The sequence below is a fragment of the Vanessa atalanta genome, chromosome 19, assembly GCF_905147765.1.
Source record: "Vanessa atalanta chromosome 19, ilVanAtal1.2, whole genome shotgun sequence".
Lineage (NCBI taxonomy): Eukaryota > Metazoa > Arthropoda > Insecta > Lepidoptera > Nymphalidae > Vanessa > Vanessa atalanta.
In genome coordinates, this window is record NC_061889.1 from 9051291 (window position 1) to 9072539 (window position 21249).

Here is a 21249-nt window from a genome sequence, read left to right on the forward strand (position 1 = left end):
CCTTAGCAAAGCAGTAGGAGATTACAGCCATAATTTATAAGCAAAACCCATCAAGCTTATCCTGCTTGTTTGTATCATGTCGTGGTGAACTACACCAAAATCACAATGAAAACCACACATATGTGCCAAGTTTTATGGAAATTCTATTAACAAATCTGTTTATCTTAAACATACTTTACGAATATATACTGATATTCAATTATTTTTATGGTATCGGTAGGCGGACGAGCAAATAGGCCAGACGGACGAGCTGATGAGGTAATTAGCCACCGAAGCCAATAGACATTGGCGCTATAAGAAATATTAACCAATCCTTAAATCGCCAATATGCCACCAACATTGAGAACTAACTGTGTAATCAAACTAGTTTCAAATAGCTCTTATAATATCAACCATCCCTTACATCGTCTATGCGACTTTGGAAACTAAGATGTCATTGACCTCCGTACCTAATACAGGTACGGAGGTCAATGACAACTCACTTAAACTTCAAACCTGACCACAACAATACTAAGAATTGCTGCTTTGCGCTAGAATATCTGAAGAAGGGGTGGTACTCAGACAGACTTACACGTAGATACCACTAAGTAGGAACATAATTTATTCGCCAACAAAGTTACGAGCGTATATCATAATTTAAGCAATATACCCTCAGCCAGTACTGGATCTGAAAAACCCCCCAGTTTTAATATTTGAATATGCTAATAAGTTGTACGTGTAGTTTTAAGATAATAAATGTGGCCAGGTGCTTTTATATTCTTCATAAAATCCTTCCAGATTTATGACTTTGTTGATTAAATAACGTCATGTCAAAGAAAATGAATCGCTCATTTAAATTTATATTAGAGTAGACGCTTCGTGCGATTCCACCAGTATTAAAAATTTATACCATATAGCGTTGATGTCTAGACAGTGTTGACAACATAGAAATATATCAACAAAATCCTACTAAAAACAAATGAATGAGATTAATTATAACTTAGTTTTGTTCCTTTAATTAATTATCATATAAAACACGACACAATTAATCAAAATTTTATCGTAGTGGTCTGAATAAAATAGTAAGACGAATACCTACCCTCCACTGGCAACGAAGACGATATTTAAACATTAAACCTTTGCTCAAATGCATTACGTAATTGAGAAAGATAAGTACTCCAATCTTAAATGCAAGTATACTTAAATTCTAAAGTTATAAAACTAGCAACCCGTCCCGGTTTTACACGGGTACACACGAGACGTTTATTTCGTATAAATTCGGCATGTTTTTCTTTTTTTATAAACAATTAGGCAGATGAATGTTTGGTCGACCTGGCTATTACGGTAAGAGCAAAGCAACCGTTGCTATTAAATATTTGTTTGATATTTGACAATCTATAACCTAGTAGCTAAAGAGTTATTAAGGTACAAATTTTAAGAAATTAAGATATTAACCGTTGCTTCTCAATAAATTTTCTGTAACGTTATGTATGTACGGAAAAATATTAATGATTTTATGAGAAAACGTGATACTCATAGCATTAATACAAGGAACAAACACAAACTTGTTACTCCTGTTACTCGACTGCATAGAGTCAGTAACTCTTTTGTGAGGCAATGTATACGGTTCTACAACAAGATGTCAGTAAGCGTCCAAAATGCCTCTGTTGCCATTTTTGCCAAAAAATTGTTAATGAACACTTGTGTGCGAAAAGTTATTACACAATTAGTGAGTTTATGATTGATAGCACACCTTGGGAATGAAACAATAACCTCCTGGCTATTTCTTTTCATATTCAATGCATGTAAATAATAAAATTGACAAATAAAAGACCCGCTTTCGCGGGATTTTTACTGGTCAGGGTAATTTTTTCCGAACCGGTAGTGTTAAATTTGACAATCAATAAGTAAGTTTAATGCTTCTATATAGAATAAAGGAATTTGAGTTTGAGTTTGGTCAAATCCAATAGCTTCCTAGGTTTCATGTTACACACGATGGAAACCCATCAATAATGTGTAATGTACTTATAATCATTGTTTGGGAATGCCCCTAAGATATTGCGAATTAAATGTGCCAGAGTGTTTTAATAGAAGAACATGTCGATTGTTCAATATCATAAATGCAAAATGATCTGATCCTTGAATGTGACTCTCAAAAGATTGAAAAGTTGAGAAGTTGACATTGACGTATTTGAAGTATTAACTATTTCAAATAATATAGACACGGACTCATTTGATAAGTAACGTGCGCCAAAAATTTACATTTTACAGGAAATGGATTATATAGGATTACCTAAAGGCCTTCCTCATGTATTTGCAGGGAATCACAATATAAGCGCGATTCAACTGCGTTCAACGCCATCTAGTTGAAAAATAGCATATGAATGAGCCGTGAGTGAGCGAATCTGATGCTTTAACTTAACATCTGTAAAAAAATATTTTAAAAATAATTCGTACTACCTTAATTTTATAATATAGTTTAAGTAAAAAGTTTATGACAGACTACTTGGTAAATTTTCGAATAGACTTCCCCATTCGCTTACTCTGATGAAATGATTCATCTAATTATACCTGAGTTTAAAAGTATTTAATATAACCTTCCCTGGATAAGACCTATCAACTCTCCACATTTTCTTCAGAGTGAAAGTAAGAAGATACTTTAAAATTGACGAAAATAATCAGTTTAAAGTTAACTATACGTTCATTGAACGTTTTATAAGCGTGAGCAAAATACATTTCAAAAATATACTCGCAATGTATTATTACCTTGTTAAAATTAATAACTTTACGATATAATCCTTTAATATATTTATAATTTCTTTAAGAATTAAATGGTCCAGATCAGACCGTTTCAAATATGTTGTAAACAACAATGATTTTTGACTTATTCGAATTTCGTATGAGTTACAAAGAAATTTGTCAGAAATATTTACGCACAAACTTGCGCACTATAGTATTATGTCTTATTTAGGTTTAATTTCATAAAAACAGTTAATAATTTATTAGAATAATCCATCATGAGCCAACCATAATGTTGCTTTTGGGAATGAAACGATCGCCTCCTGGCTGTTTCTATTCATATACAATTATGTATATAATTAATTTGATGAAAAAAAAAAGACATGCTGAGTTTCTTTCGCCGGTTCTTCTCAGGTCAGGGTGTTCCTTTTTCCGAAACAGTGTAGTGTTTAATTTGACCATCGATAAGAAAGTGTAATGCTTCTATATTAAATAAAGGAATTTGAGTTTGAGTTTGGGTTTGCTCAGTATCATCAGTAGCTCTACCCTCATTATGATAGTTATCTAGTGATAAGGGTTTCTCCAAACTCGTCCAGCCAGTTCAACCCATTCTTAATTTACTAAGCCGCTGAAGTTTTATAGTATGCTTTTGTTTAGAAGGATGAATAATAGTCTAATTATGGTCACCAGAAACATAATATTCATAGTTGATTCTAAGTTCAAACCACAGATCGGGTCGAAGAAAAAAAAAACCAAAAACCCGCTGAGTTTCTTTCGCCGGTTCTTCTCTGCAAGTGTAAACACTTCTTTATTGAATAAAGATTTTTGACTTTGACTTTGATAAAAAGTTATTGGGTTATTCTTTCCAAAAAAATTCAACAACAGCCCGGAGTTTGGAAGTTAGAAGTTCGTACACTACTGTGCCTCGGAAAGCGCGTAAATCGTTGTGCGATCTTGCAATGGAACTATTAGGGGTCGTGTCAGATTTACCGTCCCATTGGAATATGAGAGTCAGGGAATACATGTAAATTTCACACATTAATATGTGTCTTGCGTAGTTGCCTAGTCGGCCTTGACATTTGCCACCGAAATAGATCGCGAGGACATCACCGTCATTCATCATCAAGTGCCCGTTTTAATCGTCTACCCTCCTAAAATAATGTAAATAAACACAATATCGACCAAAAATACACCTCCTTGCAAAACATGAAATAAACTCATTTATAAATTTTGTTATTTAGCGGAAATGCTTAAGGAGATAAATAAGGGTGATCTTATCACAAAGTCGTTATTTCACGGATGATTTATTGAGTCCTATATATTTTTTATGGTCTTTGAGTTATTTTATATTTTGTTCGGATTTGCTATCTGTATTTGGAAGAAGAAGTTTTTTTATCGTGTAATAACAGGCGCCAATAAGTTCCGTGGATTGAAATCCACTTAGTAAAGTGAAGAACTTATATCTATATACATATTCTTGACCTCAATTAAAGTTTCGATTAGGATTAGCATTAGCAGCCTGTAAATTTTCCCACTGCTGGGCTAAAGGCCTCCTCTCCCTTTGAGGAGAAGGTTTGGAGCATATTCCACCACGCTACTCCAATGCGGGTTGGCGGAATACACGTGTGGCAGAATTTCGTTGAAATTAAACACATGCAGGTTTCCTCACGATGTTTTCCTTTACAGCCGAGCACGAGATGAATTATAAACACAAATTAAGCACATGAAAATTCAGTGGTGCTTGCCTGGGTTTGAACCCGAAATCATCGGTTAAGATGCAGGCGTTCTAACCACTGGGCCATCTCGGCTCTTCGATTAGGATAGGCTGTTCTTATGTTAACGTTAAACTAGCATCATCGTACAAATTATTATATTGATAGCTATCTATCAATATAATAAGAGAGGGTTTCTTTTTCGCCTAGATAGATATTATAATAGAAAGTGCGATTCAACAGAGAAATTTACTTTGTGGTAGGTCTTTGTTCAAAGCCTGGGTAGGTTACTACCCACTCATCAGATGTTCTTTCGCCATTAGTAATACTTACTATTGTTGTGTATCAGTTTTCAAGGTACGTGAGTGTAACTACAGCCACAAGGGACGTAACATCTTAGTTCCAAGATTTTTGGATGAAAGTTAATATTTCTTATGCCTCCGTCTAATTATATAACAAAAAAATACTACTCGAAAAAATTTAGCGTGGATTCATGGTTAGTATATATCTTTCATAATTTGTATATTAAGTCCTCGATATAAATTATGTACATCGACTTATAACGTCGATTGCCACACTGTTTTTCACCATGTAAGTTGGCACATACATAGATCATTTTTCACCGAGAATATTTTGATATAATTCACTTTGTTGTAACATCTACGATGAGATGAGTTGGCTGATAACATTTAGGCTCCTTCTGCTGGTTGAATTAGGCTGTTTCGTAAAATAACTAGGCTGCTATTTAAAAGGCTAATGTACACAAGTAGAACAATTGTCTAGGTTTTACTAGTAATATGCATTTTAAATCTCTTCTATAAGGCATTGTAAATCAATCTTGAAAAAATATTTGATTAAAATACTTACAACTTGAAGATTGGCGTCATATGTTGTATTTTTTGGCAACAATAGCGCAGCCCGAATCTTACAGTTACCGTTGAAGTCGCAGACATTTTCACATGCCCTCTCCCGCGGCTCCTCGCCTCGACAATTCTGACAGTTGCCAACAGCCGCCGCACCGATCAGTATAAACAAAACACACCATCCCATGTTATCGATAAATCACCAAATACACATCACTATTCACACTAATGGCACTTTTTTCACTACATAGTTGCTCATCACGCAATTCACCTGTAACAAAAAGAAACGTATTATTATTAACCGATTCGATAATATGTCGGCATTCATTGTAGTCGATATTTCTATCGAAGTTTTCATTCACTATCAAATATAACGTGTATGTGTGTCATTAATTTGAGTAACATTTTATTAATTGTAAAACCGCCTCCATGTATTTCTGTGTAGACTAGAGGTTATCTGGTAAGAATGCTTTCAGTCAATCCGTGTTTTGTACCATTGGTTCCAATTACAATAATTCGATACATATATATTTTTTAATTAATAATAAATATAATATCAATATCAAAATCAAAACGCTATGTATAAAGGTAAATAAAATAGAATATACAGTAAGAGTTCATTCCACGCTTCTCTATTGTGGATCGGTGAATGAAACTCGATATCTACTTGACAATGAAACTTGGAGTGTTAATTTTTCTTTACTATATTTTTTACTATACGTTAAGTGTATGTACTATTGACCATTTGTTACGAAAAACCACAAACATCATTCGCGTTGTAAGAAATATTAACCATTCCTTATATCGGCAATGTGCCACCAACCTTGGTAACCAAGATGTTATGTCCCTTAAACCGAAATACAACATTAAATGTGGTGGTGATCACTCACCATGAGGTGGCCCATTTGATAGTCCACCTGCCTATATCATAAAAAAATCACAGCATTATATTAACTGTAAAACTGCAATGCAATACAATGGACTTTTTACCGAGAAGAGCCGACAAGAACCTCAGTTGCTACTGTTTTTCAACAACACCTCAACCGAACATCATGAAATTTTGCGTACACGGTATTAAAGGCACAGAGAAGAACAGAGCATATCTAACAGCTGTTCCTATACGGCCTCCTTATACATGGGTAAGCCGCGAACGGATTTTATTAAAAACGAAAATAACCAATCAATAAAAAGTAATTATTATTTTATTCAAGTCTGTATCTATCAAATCGCATTTGTCAAAAATTGAGTCCTTTAGATTCAAAGGATATATTTTCAACATTATATTCATTTTCGCGTCTGCGTTGGATAAAATACGGCAAGAACTACACTTATTTCTAGGAATTGGTCACGTCCGTATCGCGGTCAGATAACAAATTCACTTACAATTAATTCTACCCTCATTTTATAAGACATCTCGTACTTCGAGTATACTTCGAATGCGTTGGAATTTTCTGCTTTAATCAAAAATATACTTCAATACCTCATCAGTATCAATCTACTTTATATTGAAAAGTAGCTGTGTGAAAACTGTCAGGTGGTGCAGTGCACCAGGCCCCTGAACTGAGGGGGCCCTCTAACCTAAGCATTGAAAAGAGCTTTGAATAGAGATGACGTATAGATTTAGCCTACTAATGATAAGTTCAACTCAGTGTGTCCTGTATCCTACTCTTATTTCTATCTATAAATATGAAGGGCAATTTAAGTTAAAGAGGGGGTGGAAGGAAGGGGTGAGGTGCTGATTATTTTTCTATGCACCGGGGCCCTTGCCCACCTAGCTACGCCACTATTTTTTTGCTTCACGAGGCGAGCGATCTGTCTTTTGTTTTATAATAAAACAATTGACTTATGGTTTTGAATAAATATACGTATTATTAACGAGTAATCGTTGTTCTTATTTTTTACAGTCTACCAACTGAATATTGAAAACTTTATCAGTGGGTAGACATAATTCAATATAAAATTATTAAACTTATTATTGTAATGATTTTTTATTTGCTGAATCGACAATGTTTCATTTTTTTTTGCTTTGTTAATAATTTTTTTAATCACACATGCTACCTTGCTTTATGTCCTTAAGGTCATTTTGAATTAAGTGTGACGTCACGCATTGGCTATGCCGTAATCGGACAAAAAAGTCCTTAAATCAATTAATAAACATTTCGAGCAATACCGGAAACAGATTTTAGTTATTAAATATTGCATATGACTTACTTAAGTAAAAATTATTTAAGTCAACTTGGAGTTGTTATAATTTATGCTAAACTTAACCGAAATTTATGAAAAACATAAAACTGTACGTTACCATGGAATGCTCTTTTAATTATGCAATTGAAATTTTATCCGTTTTGAAGATGACCTCAAAAGCAAACTGACAAAAAAAAAGTTGTTTCAGGTTTCCACGTTTGAAAACGATATTGAAACTAGTTGAAACTACGGCCTTTACCCGCGCGATATTTATAAAACAAACTTCCGACCAATTATGCGAAGAGTTTAGGGTAAATCCGTTCTTAGCGGATTTTCAGTTTGAAGGCGTTATAGTTTCTGAGATTAAGTGATTAATAAGTGAGTGATATTTCGCTTTTATATATATAGAAGATAAACAAAGTATTTTACTTTACAGTACAAACAGATACTTCAAACTAATATATTTATATATATGATCTTCAAATAGTATTAATAAATAAAGCCACTCTTAGTTTTCGTCCGTTTATTCGCTTATATTTATTGAATTACAAGATGGATGTTATCAATGTAATCAAGGTAATTATTTAAGTCCTTAGTGTTTGATGTAATCAAAATAATTTAATAATGTGTAATAAATTTCGGTATTTTATTGATAGAGAGAAAAAATACATAAGAGATACGTCAAATTAATGTTTTAATGAATTAAGGACCCAAAAATAACCGAAAAAGAGGAATTACAGTAGTCAAAACCGTTTGAATAAATAAATAATAATATATTTTGTTAATTTACGCAATATCAAAATATAATTTAAAGTGTTTTTTGTTACTGATAATTGCTGTTTATACTTTGTAATAAATGTATCGTTGTGGGTTCTATATCTTCAAAGTCAATCTTTAGTTAGACTAAAATCTATGCCAGATTGAAGAGACATGTGATGAAACTATCTATTCAAAATTTTGAAATATATATACCGGAAAAAGAAAACTTATTTTAAGTTATGATGATGTTATGTTATAAAAGGGAGACCTTAAACCGAATCTGACAAGACAAGACATGCTTGTACGAACGAAATTCAACAATTTCAAAATGGGATTCTAATTGAGAAATTAGCTTTACATAAGAGCGTTATACAGCAATAGAATCTCTCAGATAATCGGAACAGTGCTTTGATCGCTTTGACAACCAGTGACCGTATTCATATGGCAATTTATCGTGCAGATAAGACATGTACGTTCTTGTAACACTTTGACGATCAGTGTTTGTCACCACACACTAGACCAGGTATGTAAAGGCGATACGAAAATAAATTTCTAGGTCATACATTAAGGCTAGATTGAAGCAACCTTTCGATGTATAACGTTTCAAAACAAAACGTGTTTTTTAGTGATGAATAAATTCAAATCTTTTTAAGACATTTTCTGCCTCGCACAACCACTCTGTGCAACCAGCTTTCGCCGGCGGTTTTTCCGAACCGATACGACTTGGGAACCTTCAAGAAAAGAGCGTACTTATTTCTTAAAGGCCGGCAATGCACCTGTAACCCCCCTGGTTTTGCAGATGTCCATGGGCGGTGGTAATCACTTTCCATCAGGTGAGCCTTCTGTTCGTTTGCCCCCTATAACATAAAACAAAAAAAAACTGAATGAACGCATCATAACCCTTGAGTGTCGTAAAAACCGACTAAGATCCTAACTACATTTATAGCATTCAGTTGTAAAATATAACAAATTTTAATGTAAAATAAATTATATTTTATACAATATTATGCCTTATAAATTATTTATTAACAATAAGGTTGCCATGGCATGAAATTTAATAAGTATATCATCAAGAAAATTAATTATATAACATGCAGATATTAAGACATGGAACATAACGCCGCGTTTCCGTTGGGAACCAATTGACCTTGATCCTCAATAGACTTGGTCTATGGGCACTGGGTTTCCATGTCCTAAATTTGTATTAGAATATGTACGAACTTCTGCCATTTGTGTATCATCCTCAGCAGCTAGGTAGAATGAGCTTCTCATTCTAAGAAGACTAACCCGACTATGGAAACGATTGAACTATAACGGAACAACTAGGCGAGTTCAAGCTTGAACCTTAAGAAAGGCTACTTTTTCTCATAACTTCTGCAACACGAGCGAAACCGTGGCCGATAGTTAGTAAATCTAGTAAAATAGCTTTAAAACGAATCAATTTAATTGATTACAGTTAGTTACCAAGTGTTTTGACCTAAAATAGACGCGCCGATAAATTTACACTCTTGTAGATTAGATTAATAAAACGATTATGGAATATAAGATTAAAATACGAGATATCATATTGAGACATTATTATTTATAGAATACTTGTTGGTAGAGCTTTGTGCAAGCCCGTATGGATATGTACCACTCACGTATCAGATACCCTACCGCCAATCAGCAATGTTAAGTATCGTTATGTTCCTGAAGGGTGAGTGAGTCAATGTAGCTACTGGCATGAGGAAGATAAAATCTTAGTTCCCAAGGTTGGTGGCAAGTTGGTGATGTAATAAATAGTTAATATTTCTTCCACTCAATGTCTTTTAGCGGAGGAGGATGTCATAAAAAAATAAAAAACGAGGCATAATAAGACACTATAGAAATTATATTTTAATCGATTATAGCTGCTAAGTTAAACTAAGAAGAAGAAAGAAATGTTTATTTAGGACAAGGCACAATTATAACTAGATGGCTATATTTTAACCAACTAGCAATGTAGATTCAATTAGGAAGACTTGACAAGGAATTCCACAAGAGACATCACATCTGTTTCCAAGGTTGGTGGCGCATTGGCGATGTAGAGAATGGTTAGAATTTCTTACAACGCCAATGTTTATGGGCAGTGATGACCATTTACTATCAGGTGATCCATTTGCGAGTTCACCTATGTATGTATTTTTTTTTAATAATAACTACCTTACAAAAAACCCAATGACCTTCTTTCGCTTGTTCTTCTCAGCTAACCCTGTACTATTATATTCATATCCAAACCAGTAGCAGTTTTTATTTTGACTATGAGTAACTAAAATTTTATAGTGATAAAATATTTTTGAAACGATTTGAATATTATTTTCGTTTGCTATTCGGTACTAATTAGTTGGTTCAATATTAAACAATAAGTTATGTAAATACGATAAAAGAATGGCCATATTATTATCATTGGACTCCACAATATAAAAAAGATTCTCGAGGAGTTCTGACAAAAGTATATTCGCTGACATGTATAGTGTTTCAACCCTTGTCACATCGCATTAGATAATAAAAAAGAATCCTGGACCGAGATTAATAAGAAGATAAATGTGTACGTCACGCTAAGCCTGGCAGATGTGGAACAACGAAATGGATGTTAATTGAAAGAATTTAACGAGCACAATCAAAGGAGTGGCGCTGCGGAAAATGTTGAAACAAAAAAAAAGATCTAAATATTCGTGTCTTATGTCAAATTACTTTTTTGTCCCATTTGCTGTCGAAACACTTGGCCCTTGGAGTAGTGGTGCAAAAAGCTTCATCAAAGGTATAACACCTCGCCTTATTGCACCCACTGGTGATAAGATGGCTGGTTCGTTTTTAGCCCAAAGGATCGGAATTGCTTTTCAATGGGGAAATACTTGCTGAAATATATACAAATAATTCATATTTGTATAACACGGGGCGAGATTACTTTGATTGTTGATTTGGATAATTAATGAATAGTTGCCAATAATGTTTGATGGCTGATTTACTTTTAAGAGCGGGTCACCCCAAATGGAGTTGTAAGTGTCATGGCAACGCGAGTCGTTAAGTTTTGACAAGCTACTGTTGCGATGATGGTTGCTTTCAAAACCCATTTGGTCTTAATCGAGATGAATTATTGTAATCCTTTGATATTATTATGATTCTCCCAAAATGTCGGATCAATCCCCGAACCCAACTGTTCGGCATCCTGCTCCTCCGATATATATATTTTAGCACTTAACGTTAGTAAATTTAAGTACCAAAGGAGTTGATGTGTCGGCATGAACTCGGCACAAGACAACGTCATATCTTTCGCCGTCACGGCATACATGTCAATCTTACCCTCAAAGCGCGCCTTTAAATATGACACATCCAAATTTACTACTATGACTTGAAAAAAAAAACGTTTTTTGCTTTATATAAATTTTACTAGATAAATGTAAATTACTTGATGTAAGTTACTTTGTGCAAGCCCGTCTGGATTGGTACCACCCACACATCAGATATTCTACCGCCAAACAACAATACTCAGTATTGTTGTGTTCCAGTTTGAAGGGTGAACTAGTGTATACAGGCAGAAGGGACATAATAACTTATATCCCAAGGTTGGTGGCGCAATGGAGGTCTATGGGAGGTTGTAACCACTTATCATAAGATGGCCTATTTGCCCATCCGCTTACCTGTATCAAAACGCTTTTGTTAGGAGTGGAAGACGAAAATAGCCTAAGAGTTCATACTTGCAACTTCATGATGAGCGTATATACTACTGTTCATTTTATAAGGCTGTTTATATTATATATCTACGAAGAGATCGCTGTTTTTTGCACGCGCATCACGCAAAAACTGCAGTAAATTTTAACACAAAAATGAGACCATTATATTCATAGATTCAGAGAAGTTTTTGGCTAAACATTATCTTAAAATATAATTCAACTTGTAGCGTAGCACAGCAACGTGTGGGATCGTGTCGGATCTGCTTGTATTATTTTTATATAAAATATCTATTTTCATATAAAAATTTAGACGTGACGTCATAGTGATGTTGACTTGGCATTTCAATTATATACCTTATTCAAATATATTGACTGCTTGAACCAATACCATAAAGGTCTATTTATAAGTTTGCTGATTCCATCATTCTCAGTTCAAACTTAATCCTAAAAATAAAATGGAATTATTTATTAAGTTGTAATATTACGAAGTGTCGATACTAAATAGAATAACAATTCAAAATAAATTTTCGAACCAAAAATATATTCTTAAGGTTTCCTATTTTGAAAAATAGGGTCTTCACTAAATCCTTGCACACAAAAAGATTAATCAAAGTCAGAAGTCACGCCAAAAGGCGGGCGAGAAACTAATTCTCAATGACGTAATGATATCGCCCTTAACAGCAAAGATACTGTTTATCATAATTATCAACTTATCACATACTATAATATCTATTTATTACCTTTAATAAAGAATGTGCAAACATTTTAATCGAGAGATTCTATATTAATCGATGTTTAGTAGTGTCGTTCCGTGATTTTTTATCGAATGTAATCATAATGTGCTTCTGTTTTTTCTTTTTATTTACGCTGTGTTATCGATGTTTATAGATACGAGTATACGCATGGTCTATTAAACAATAATAATTTATTATTGGATTCACTATTCTAGATATTTAAAAAGATTAATTGAAAAAATGGTGAAATTAGCTTTACTACTGAAATGTAAGATTTAATCAAGCTTCTATATTTAAAATTTAAATTTTCTTCTTCTAGTATGTATTCAAAAAATATCTACGAACCCACAATTGAGGTAGTGTGGTGGAATATACTCCAAACTCTGAGCAGTGTGATTTAGTCCGGTCGATACTTTTATTTGTATTGGTAAATTATATATGTAACTATTTTATATAAAACTAGTTTTTCATTGCGGCTTTGCTCGCGTTTTAAGGTTTGTTGGTTAGGCATATAAAATCCTTAGAGTTGAAGCTCTGTCCATCCAAATTTAATCAAACTCGGTTCAGTGATTTGGTAGTGAAAGAGCACCAGACAGAAAAGAAAAGAAAGTCAGTTAAGTTGATTTGTTACGTTAAATTTGGGAATTGGTTATGATAAAAAAAAATACAAAAGTTAAAAATAAAACTATTAACGAGATATCGACCTTTACACTTAAGTTACCAATTCTACTATTAACACAATTCTATAATTCAGTACAAAAAAATAAATTAAAGATCGATGGTCTGTGAATACCTACTTTCACACTTTTTTAATAACAGCAGATTTTTTAAAATTTATCATAGGAGACCGGACTGTCAAATAGGCCACATGGGAAGGTAAGCAGTCACTATCTATGGCACTGTAAGAAGTATTAACTATTCCTTTGTATCTGTAGTCACATTCTCATTATATATAAAAATAATAAAAAAAACACAGCTATATATGTAAGTTTTGTCGTTTGGGTGCTGTGAGGTATCTACCGAACCACCAGGTAAATCATCATATATCTCATTGCCCATAACGTGTGAGTAAATTTGTATGCAATGTACGTTATTAAATAACAATGCAACTTGTATGCATCGTACAACGTCAGACGGAATAGCGAAGACATAAATAAGTAGAATGTGTGGAGTTAGTCTAACGTTACATTATGTGGAGCCACAATGTCATATGGCATTATAAGGCTGGTGTTCTACTTAACTAGACATATTTACTAAAACTATAAATTTAAATTTAAAGAGAAATATCGATTTTCAAAAACTTATTGAAATGTTTTAAAAATAATTTAATTGATTTTAAAATCATTTCTTACTGATAGATATTTTTTATGGCATTGATAGGCAAACGGATATATGTGCCGTCTGATGGTAAGATGGTAAGTGGTCACCTGCAGCTGACATAGAGATTAGCAACTGCTGCCCTTAGTTTATTATTCTGCCCTTAGTTTGATTGTAAAACTCAACTATCGTGGGCTTTTTGGTCATCTCATCAATTGTCCCTTCCTCATCACCGTCACATTACTCACCATCTGTTTAATAATCCGGATCAGCCTCAAAGTGGGATTCTTGCTCATTCTCAGAGCAGTTTTCTTCGTCACTATTATCATCTAAAAACAGCCGACGAATCGCATTTAAAATAATAATATATTCAAATAAAAATAATGGAGGTTCTTATTTCAATGTAGGCAAATTAAGTACAAACTTTACAAAACACCGAAATAACTATAACACCAAAAAAGAATGAGAAATAACTGTGCAAGAATAACTGGCTAAACGTGGCTGGAACAGCACACACAGGGCCCCTACACAAAACACAAATTTGCACAGCGCGAGCTGTAGGTTGATCGAGATTAGCCAGAATCTGGAATGCGTACTACTTCGCAGTCAAAATTTTTTTGAATCCGCGTCGTCGGCGAAGTTAGTTCTAGGTTTAAATAAAATAACCCATGAATGGAGCACTTTAAGCGTATTATTAACATAAATTTACGACACAATGATTGACGAAGGACGACGAATGCTTATTGTTATAATATATTTTTGGAAAATGTGATTTAAAGTAATAACTTTAAATCACATTTCCCAAAAGTAAAATTTTGGCGCATAAGCTTTTCTTTCTTTCCACTGACGATATATTTTATTTTCAGTAGCGAACACAAAGAGCAGAGACCACTGAACGATGTAACGGCATTTCAAATTATAAATACTAATAAAATTATCATTATAAGAAAATAAATATTTATTATTTTTTTCATAATTTATTAATTAAATGTAGCAATGCCAGTTCTCAGCGATCTTACTTTGAACCGGCATAAGGCGCTATTACAAATATAAGGGCATATTAAAATATAGTTTCTATGGTAAATTGGGATTCAAAACCTTCATAATTTGCCTTATATTTTAAATGTGTTTGCAGTTTCACAAATCACAAAGATATATCTCGCGATTGCAGGTGTGACTGTAGCTTTATGCTGTGTCCTAGACGTTTACAGTCCACAACGTTACAGCCACACAGGTGTATTCTATTGCTATCATGAGATGTACGGATGTAGCGCATCTTGATCTAGTGGAAATGTACCGAAACCTTACCGGGTAGGTAACGTTTCGGTTCATTGCCAAGCATCATTAATTTTTCATATAATTTTGTGCTTATAATTCATTTTACTTGGTGTTAGGGCCTTGTGCCTGTCTGCCTAGGTACCACCCACACATCCTGTATTTTACCGCCATATTAGTTCCCAAGGTTGGTGGCGGTGGTTGTTGGTGACTTGGCGAAAGATGTGTACAGCGTACGATACCTTTATTTTTTATGTTATCATTAAAACAGATGAGATATTTTGTAACAAATATTTCAAATTTTTCAACAGATATTGATAAAAAATGATTACATTTATATTTAGTTTGGTTTAAAAGAATAGCACAGCGGCTTCCAACAGTGTAAATAAATTATTTTCGATTAAATATTTTTTTTTCAGAATTATAAAACTCAATCAATCAAAATGCAATGGAAGTCTAAACATCATTCGCAAGATTTGATCCATATCTATTAACATACTTTGATTGCGAATCTTCGTAAGACAAACTGACATTTAGACCCAATTTCAATTGAAATGGAAAAAGGTGGAGATCAAAGAAAGAGTGTATTTTACGAAACATTTTCTTTTCAGTTATCTTCTATATTTTGTTAATCTATGCATAAACGCGACATCACGCGACTCGCCGAGGCTGTACTCTCTCTGATCGAGCACGGAGCCGGGCCCGCTGGATTGCAGTAATTAGTATAAAAAATAAAAAAAACTACCATATACAGTATTTTTATATATGATATATTATTTATTATGGATTATTTATATATTATTTTAAATTGATAAAAAAAAATGTCAGTGTGGGCCACGTCTTCCAAGAAGCTCGAAGTCCAGCAAAGATCTGCTGATGTTCAGCAAAAATATAAAATAACGCCAAAATTTATAAAAAAAAAAATGTGAAAAAAACGCACGGGCAACTGTGAGCCCGTGGATGTTTTAAATTAAATTAAATAAATATATATATATATTGTTAATGAGAGACATATAAAGGACATACAAGATACGAAGATATACATCAAACTACTAAAGCAATATGTATTTTTTTTATAATATATGCGACCTCTTTAATAATTTAAATTTCATATTATATAATCAGCTAATATTTGGTAGTTTATATAGAATTCATACATGTACTAAATATTTGGTTAATATTTATTTATTTAAACATAGCTAATAGCCAAGAATATGACGCCATAATGAAGGTCAGCAATGATTACACCATTACCATTAGTTTGGTCATCAGGTGATTCAATCACAAACAGACTGATGTATAACTATTTTTATAAATATGGAGACGTTTATTTCTGATGTTTAACTGACAAAAAAATTTAACAATTTAAGGTTTGAATATATAATGGATACAAGGTCAACCAAGGTGATTTCACTTGTCCATACTATATAATGTTATAAAGAGAAAAAATCTTTGTAAGTAGGTGGTAATATCTACCACTAATTACTATCCTATTTATATTTATTATTTCACTCACTCACTCACTCACACACACACACACACACTGGTAGAAAGCTACATTAATTCTGAATGCTATATGATATAAACTATTTTAATATAATAACATTTTCTGTATTAATAAATTGCACAAGTGCGAAGCCGGGTCGGGTTTTAGTATGTATACATATGTTCATTAGTTTTCTATGTTGTCTTGGGTCTGGGTGTTTGTGTACCGTCGTTACTTCAGTTTTCCATAACACAAGTGCTTAAGCTACTTACATTGGGAATAGAGTAATGTATGTGATGTTGTCCAATGTTTATTTATTATTTATATTGAGATATTTATTATTATTAACGTTTCTTTTTAAATAATATCTGATTTTATTAATAGGAAACATTAAAATATATATATATAATATTACTTATAGCTACAAATATACAGTTTTAATTGTAAATAGACCATCGCTCATATACCGGTTTTTATAAACAGCAAGAGTCTCTATCGAGTTCGGCTATACCTGAAGGCAAAGTATTTTTAGATGCGGACAAATATTTATTTCTTATGTCAATGTTGATTGATAGTTGAAAGATTTAAACTGTCTGTGCGGCGTTTTAAATAGCAATTATAAGATTAGAATTGTGGTCAATTTAAATAACACTCGTTTCAAAGATAAGCATATAAAAATAGATCAAGAACGTATTCCACGTTTTATTAGAAGCGTTTCATTTGAACGTTACGCATCGTACGTTGCATAGCTTCAAGCCTTTTCCTTGAGAAGTGACGTTTCCCAGCAGTGGGATGTTTACGGTGTTATGAACGCAGTGTTATTTTAGCAAGCAAATATATATGTACGAGTAAAATCTTTTAGTTTTTGCGTATGCTGAATATATTGCAAAATTCCTAGGCTAACGATTTTATTTGTACAGCCCATTCCAGACATCGACTTAGATATAACAATAACATTGCAAAATGTTATAATATCTGTGATATTCATTTTGAATCCGTATAAAAGGAGTTTCAAATTTGCCTTGCCCTTCAAACCGGACACAACCGCTCCAAGTATTACTGTTTGCTGATAGAACTTGCGCTGAGTACGTGTTACCTACCCAGACGGGCTTACACAAAGCTCTATCACCAAGTACTAAAAATAACCAACTATAATATATATTTTGGATAAATATTTTAGTTATATTTCTCAGAATTAAAAATACGGTTGACTGCTGCGATTTAAAATTTTACTTGATTAAAAACATCATTTAAATAAGAATATGTTTTGTAACTGAGTGCCTAATTTGAAATAAAAACCGAATTTATATTTACTAATTAAAAACAACGTCTTCTATAATTGTTTTAAAAGCCCTACCAGCGCGCGGGAGTGTTTTAGGTAAAAAAATGGAGCATACAGTCCTAAATAAACAAGATTTTTCTAGGTAATTTAAAATAACTGAAAACATACAAATCATGGTATAAACCAAAACTCAACTAGAAGTACACAAAACAACGCTTACAGCAACGTAGCTAAACTAGCAAATGGATCACCGAATGGTAAGTGGACACCACCTTATTAGACGATGGCGCTGTAGGAAATTCTCATCACAGCCGACGGACAAAAGCAGCTCATACTCAAAGGAGACAAGCGTAAGAGATGAAGCATAGGTGAAGCATAGGTGTTCACAAAAACACAAGGGCTTATCTCATTTCCCATACTCATATAGCCAACCCGATGATGACGTCAAGATCCCAAATCCGACACGACCGGAAAAAGATCAGTCGCGGGACCAACAGATTTATATGCTTTCCGAAGCATGGAGTTTACACATTTCCAAGACTCCGGGCTGCTACTGATTTTTTTCAATAGAAATACTCATTTCCTTTTAATCCCGGGACTTGATCCCACGACCTTATAAGCCACAAGACGAACGATGATGTTGCTACAAAAAGTTTCTTAATTTCTTAATACTTCCACTTTTTGTTAAATTCTGTCAAAAAGCACTAATTTTACACTTACTCTTGTCAATTGACATCCCGTATTAATAACGTTTCAGCATATATATACTAATATTATAAATACGAAAGTAACTCTGTCTGTCCGTCTGTTGCTCTTATATTTGTATTTCTTGATATTTGTTATTAGAAGCAAGCTTGAACCCCAAGGGAGTCCTCGTAGGCTACTCTTTTACGCCAACTCCTGTCGACCAACCGCCATAAACGAGTGGAGTCGCGAAAACTAATACAAAACAGAGAGTATTTTAACAAAGCTATCAACAAAGAAGATTTTATAAAAAGTAACAAGCGTTTTCCATTGTGTGCGTTTTACATTCCATTTCCATTTGTGTGGCTTTTACATTACATACATACATTAGACAGCCTGTAAATTTCCCAGTGCTGGGCTAAGGCCTCCTCTCCCTTTGAGGAGAAGGTTTGGAACATATTCCACCACACTGCTCCAATGGGGTTGGTGGAATACACATATGGCAGAATTTCGTTGAAATTAGACACATGCAGGTTTCCTCACGATGTTTTCCTTCATCGCCGAGTACGAGAGAAGAGAAGAGAAAATTATAAACACATATTAAGCACATGAAAATTCAATGGTACCTGCCTAGGTTTGAACCCGAAATCATCGGTTAAGATACACGCGTTCTAACCACTGGGCCATAGCGGCTTTTAACGTTGGAATGTATTTTTAAACTAATGTACGGTATATATTAAAATTTATTATCCTTTTTACTTTTAGTATAGCTGTCTTGGTGATTTAACGAGGGCTTCGGTTTGAACTCGTGCGATTTTTCTGGGTATCACGTTTGAGATATGAACTTGGTAGTGTTTTAGAAATCTCGAAGTTGGTCCTGAATCTAATCTCTCTCTAATCGTGTTGGATTACCGAGTTATCGAACTATGAAAGTAAGGGGATACAAATGAATTAATGGAATTCAATATCTACTGCGTATTTGGCTTCGTGTTGTCAATATGAAACATGTATGATTTTTTTTTTTAATTTAACTTAGGTTTTCAATCTGGGAAATATACCTGCTAGCAGTTGGATATCATCGTCTTTGTGTAGTGATAGCTGACTTATCCTTTGATTTGAAACAAACAAATTCGAAACATTATCTGATGAGTGGTACCCACCCGGGCTTACACAAAGTCATACAACCAGTAAATTTTGATCTTCATATCTTGTATATAATTAAGATTCCAAAATCAAAATACACCGCTTACTAACAGACTAGTATTCCACGTACGATTTCGTGACGTCATGCCTTTATGTATTTTTATATCCATTATCGATATTCTGAACGGTATCCATGAATGCAATGAGACTAATGGATCTTTTGTTAAGCCTCATTCGTTGAATAACACTAATTCCCATTGACGTATCAAAAAAAATGAAAACTCTTTAAATATTCGTACTGAACAATGAATACTGTTCAATTTTAAAATTTGTAAATCTATATTAATATTATAAACGCGAAAGTAACTCTCTCTGTTGGCTCTTCGCACTTAAACCACTAAGCCGATTGAGATGAAATTCGTTTTGGAGATAGTAGGAGTTCCGGGGACATAAGATACTTTACGAGGGGGTGAAATGGAGAGGTGAGGGGGAGAGGCGATTTTTATGTTATAGGTAAAATTTTATAGCTTACACGCGGGTAACATTGCAGATTCAGGTAAGTCATTATAAATATTATTAACAAACGTTCTTGGGAAAATTTTGCATGATGGGAAAGTTAACAACAACAAACTAAGTACTAGTTTAAAATAAATAATATTGTAAAACAATTTATTACCTTAAAGATTAATCAACACTATTGATGTGAATAAATTAAATAATTTCCAGTGTCGACCGGGATTACGTAAGTATTCTAATAATACTCATACATACTTGTTTAGGCCTTTAAAAGTAATTTTTTTTATGGCATTGGCTGGCGGACGAACATATTAAGGAAATCGGGACGGTATTATATATATTTATAAAAATAAGAATTAGATTTTTTATTAGATGTCTTTTTTATACGATACCCCCAAAAATTAGTGTTATGTTTCAGGGTTCATGCTTGTATGTATGTGAGCTTTTTTATTCCACCATACTTATATATACTTGGTGGTAGGACTTTGTGCAAGCTCGTCTGGGTAGGTACCACCCACTCATTAGATATTCTACCGCCAAATAACAGTACACTGTATTGATGTGTTCCGGTTAGAAGGGTGAGTGAGCCAGTGTAATCACAGGCACAAGGGACGTTACATCTTAGTTCCCAAGGTTGGTGGCGCATAGGTGATGTAAGGAATGATTATTATTTCTTACAGTAACAATGGAGGAAGTTGGAAGAGGTCTTTGCCATTAAGGGGCGTACAGACAGAGTTATCGTTTCATTAATTTAAGATAAAATATAAGAAATGTAATATATAACCGAAAGTGTTAGATATAGAAAAAAAACTGTCTGAAAGGGCTTTTATAAAAATATAAATACAGTACTGCCAATATCTTTTAGCAGTGGTGACTTACCCTCA

At 33.5% G+C, this 21249-nt stretch overlaps 1 protein-coding gene across 1 annotated transcript in view; it reads right to left on the minus strand.

The window, feature by feature from the left end:
* Nucleotides 1-21249, minus strand: part of LOC125071589 — a 131420-nt gene that overhangs the window by 49962 nt on the left and 60209 nt on the right. Inside the window, exon 2 of the mRNA XM_047681911.1 lies at nucleotides 5298-5564. Coding sequence (XP_047537867.1) covers nucleotides 5298-5480 — 183 coding nt within the window. The 5' untranslated portion in view covers nucleotides 5481-5564. The remainder of the gene's footprint in view (nucleotides 1-5297; nucleotides 5565-21249) is intronic.